Source organism: Propithecus coquereli, unplaced genomic scaffold (genome assembly GCF_000956105.1).
Source record: "Propithecus coquereli isolate 6110/MARCELLA unplaced genomic scaffold, Pcoq_1.0 Scaffold25, whole genome shotgun sequence".
NCBI classification, from domain to species: Eukaryota; Metazoa; Chordata; class Mammalia; order Primates; family Indriidae; genus Propithecus; species Propithecus coquereli.
The window spans coordinates 923,422-924,925 of record NW_012148063.1 but is presented as its reverse complement, the minus strand read 5'-3'; the positions used below and the strand labels follow the sequence as shown (position 1 = coordinate 924,925).

The 1,504-nt window shown below is 41.2% G+C and overlaps 1 protein-coding gene across 1 annotated transcript in view; it reads left to right on the top strand.

Annotated features, from left to right (window-relative positions):
- SYNE1 (spectrin repeat containing, nuclear envelope 1) overlaps window positions 1-1,504 on the top strand; it is a 534,160-nt gene that overhangs the window by 295,404 nt on the left and 237,252 nt on the right. The window contains 1 exon segment of the mRNA XM_012646782.1: window positions 457-701. Coding sequence (XP_012502236.1) covers window positions 457-701 — 245 coding nt within the window.

The window sequence follows — 1,504 nt, the reverse complement described above, 5'->3', positions numbered from 1 at the left end:
AAAGACATTTAGGCCGGGTGCAGTGGCTCAAGCCTGTCATCCTAGCACTCTGGAAGGCAGAGGTGGGAGGATTGTTTGAGCCCAGGAGTTTGAGACCAGCTTAGGCAAGAGTGAGACCCGTCTCTACAAAAAATAGAAAAATTAGCCTGTCATGGTGGTACGCGCCTGTAGTCCCAGCAACTCAGGAGGCTGAGGCAGAAGGATTGCTTGAGCCCGGGAGTTTGAGGTTGCTATGAGCTGTGATGACACCACTACACTGTAGCCAGAGTGACAGAGCAAGACTCTGATTCAAAAAAAAAAGTAAATGTTAAAGTGAGAGTTACTAGAGGAGAATAAATTTATGTGGAAACATTTTTGTTTTCCCCGTAATTTTGGACTTTACCAAAATCCTCAGAACTTTAAAAAAATCAGTCTCTCCTCTTTCACCTTTCTTCCTCCCCTGACCCTTCACCCCAGGCTTTAGCGTCAGTAGTTAACTCTTTCCATGAGAAAATTGTGGCCCTAGAAGAAAAAGCTTCACAATTGGAGAAAACTGGGAATGACGCAAGCAAAGCAACCTTAAGCAGGTCGATGACCACTGTCTGGCAGCGCTGGACGCGTCTCCGTGCTGTAGCCCAGGACCAGCAGAAGATATTGGAAGATGCAGTGGATGAGTGGAAGGGCTTTAACAATAAGGTAATTTCCATTATTCATGGGCTCAAGTTATTTTTTTCCTCATTGGATATAATGTATTTTGAAAAACAGGATTTTGTTCCTTTTTGAAATCAGCCTTTTGAAAGTAAAAAGGCTTTTTAAAATCTCCATTTCAACTCTGGGAGGCTGAGGCACGAGGATGGCTTGAGGTCAGGAGTTTGAGCCTGAACAAGAGTGAGACCCCATCTCTACTAAAAATAGAAAAAATTAGCCGGATGTGGTACTACAGGTACGCGCCTGTAGTCCCAGCTACTCCAGAGGCTGAGGCAGGAGGATCACTTGAGCCCAGGAGTTGAGGTCGAGCTAGGCTGATGCCACTGTACTCCAGCCTGGAAAACACAGCAAGACTCTGTCACACACAAAAAAACAAAAAACACTTTACTTCAATGAAAAATAAATTATGAAACAAAATACAATACGCAATGGGCAATTTAGTCCCAAGTCAGGGTCAAATTATTTCAATTAGAAAACCAAGCAATCACATTTTGAAAAAAGGACAAACCCATTTTGCTACATTTGTTTTCTCACCTGGTCTTGAAAAAGTGCAAAATACTTTTCCTTTGCCATGCAAATGAACAGAAATTTAACTCATTTCCCAAATCTTATATTTAGTTTTTTCCACCTTTTAAGGATTCAGTATTTTAAGCCACATCTTCCTTTATGACTCAAAGGCACACGTTTATGTTAAGTATTGAGAAAAGTTTTTCATTTGTTTAGTTTAAAAAAAAAATCTTTGCTTGTAGTTCTGACTCAGGCAGGGCAAAGGCAATATATGTAACCTAAACATTTGTGCCCCCATAACATTCTGAAA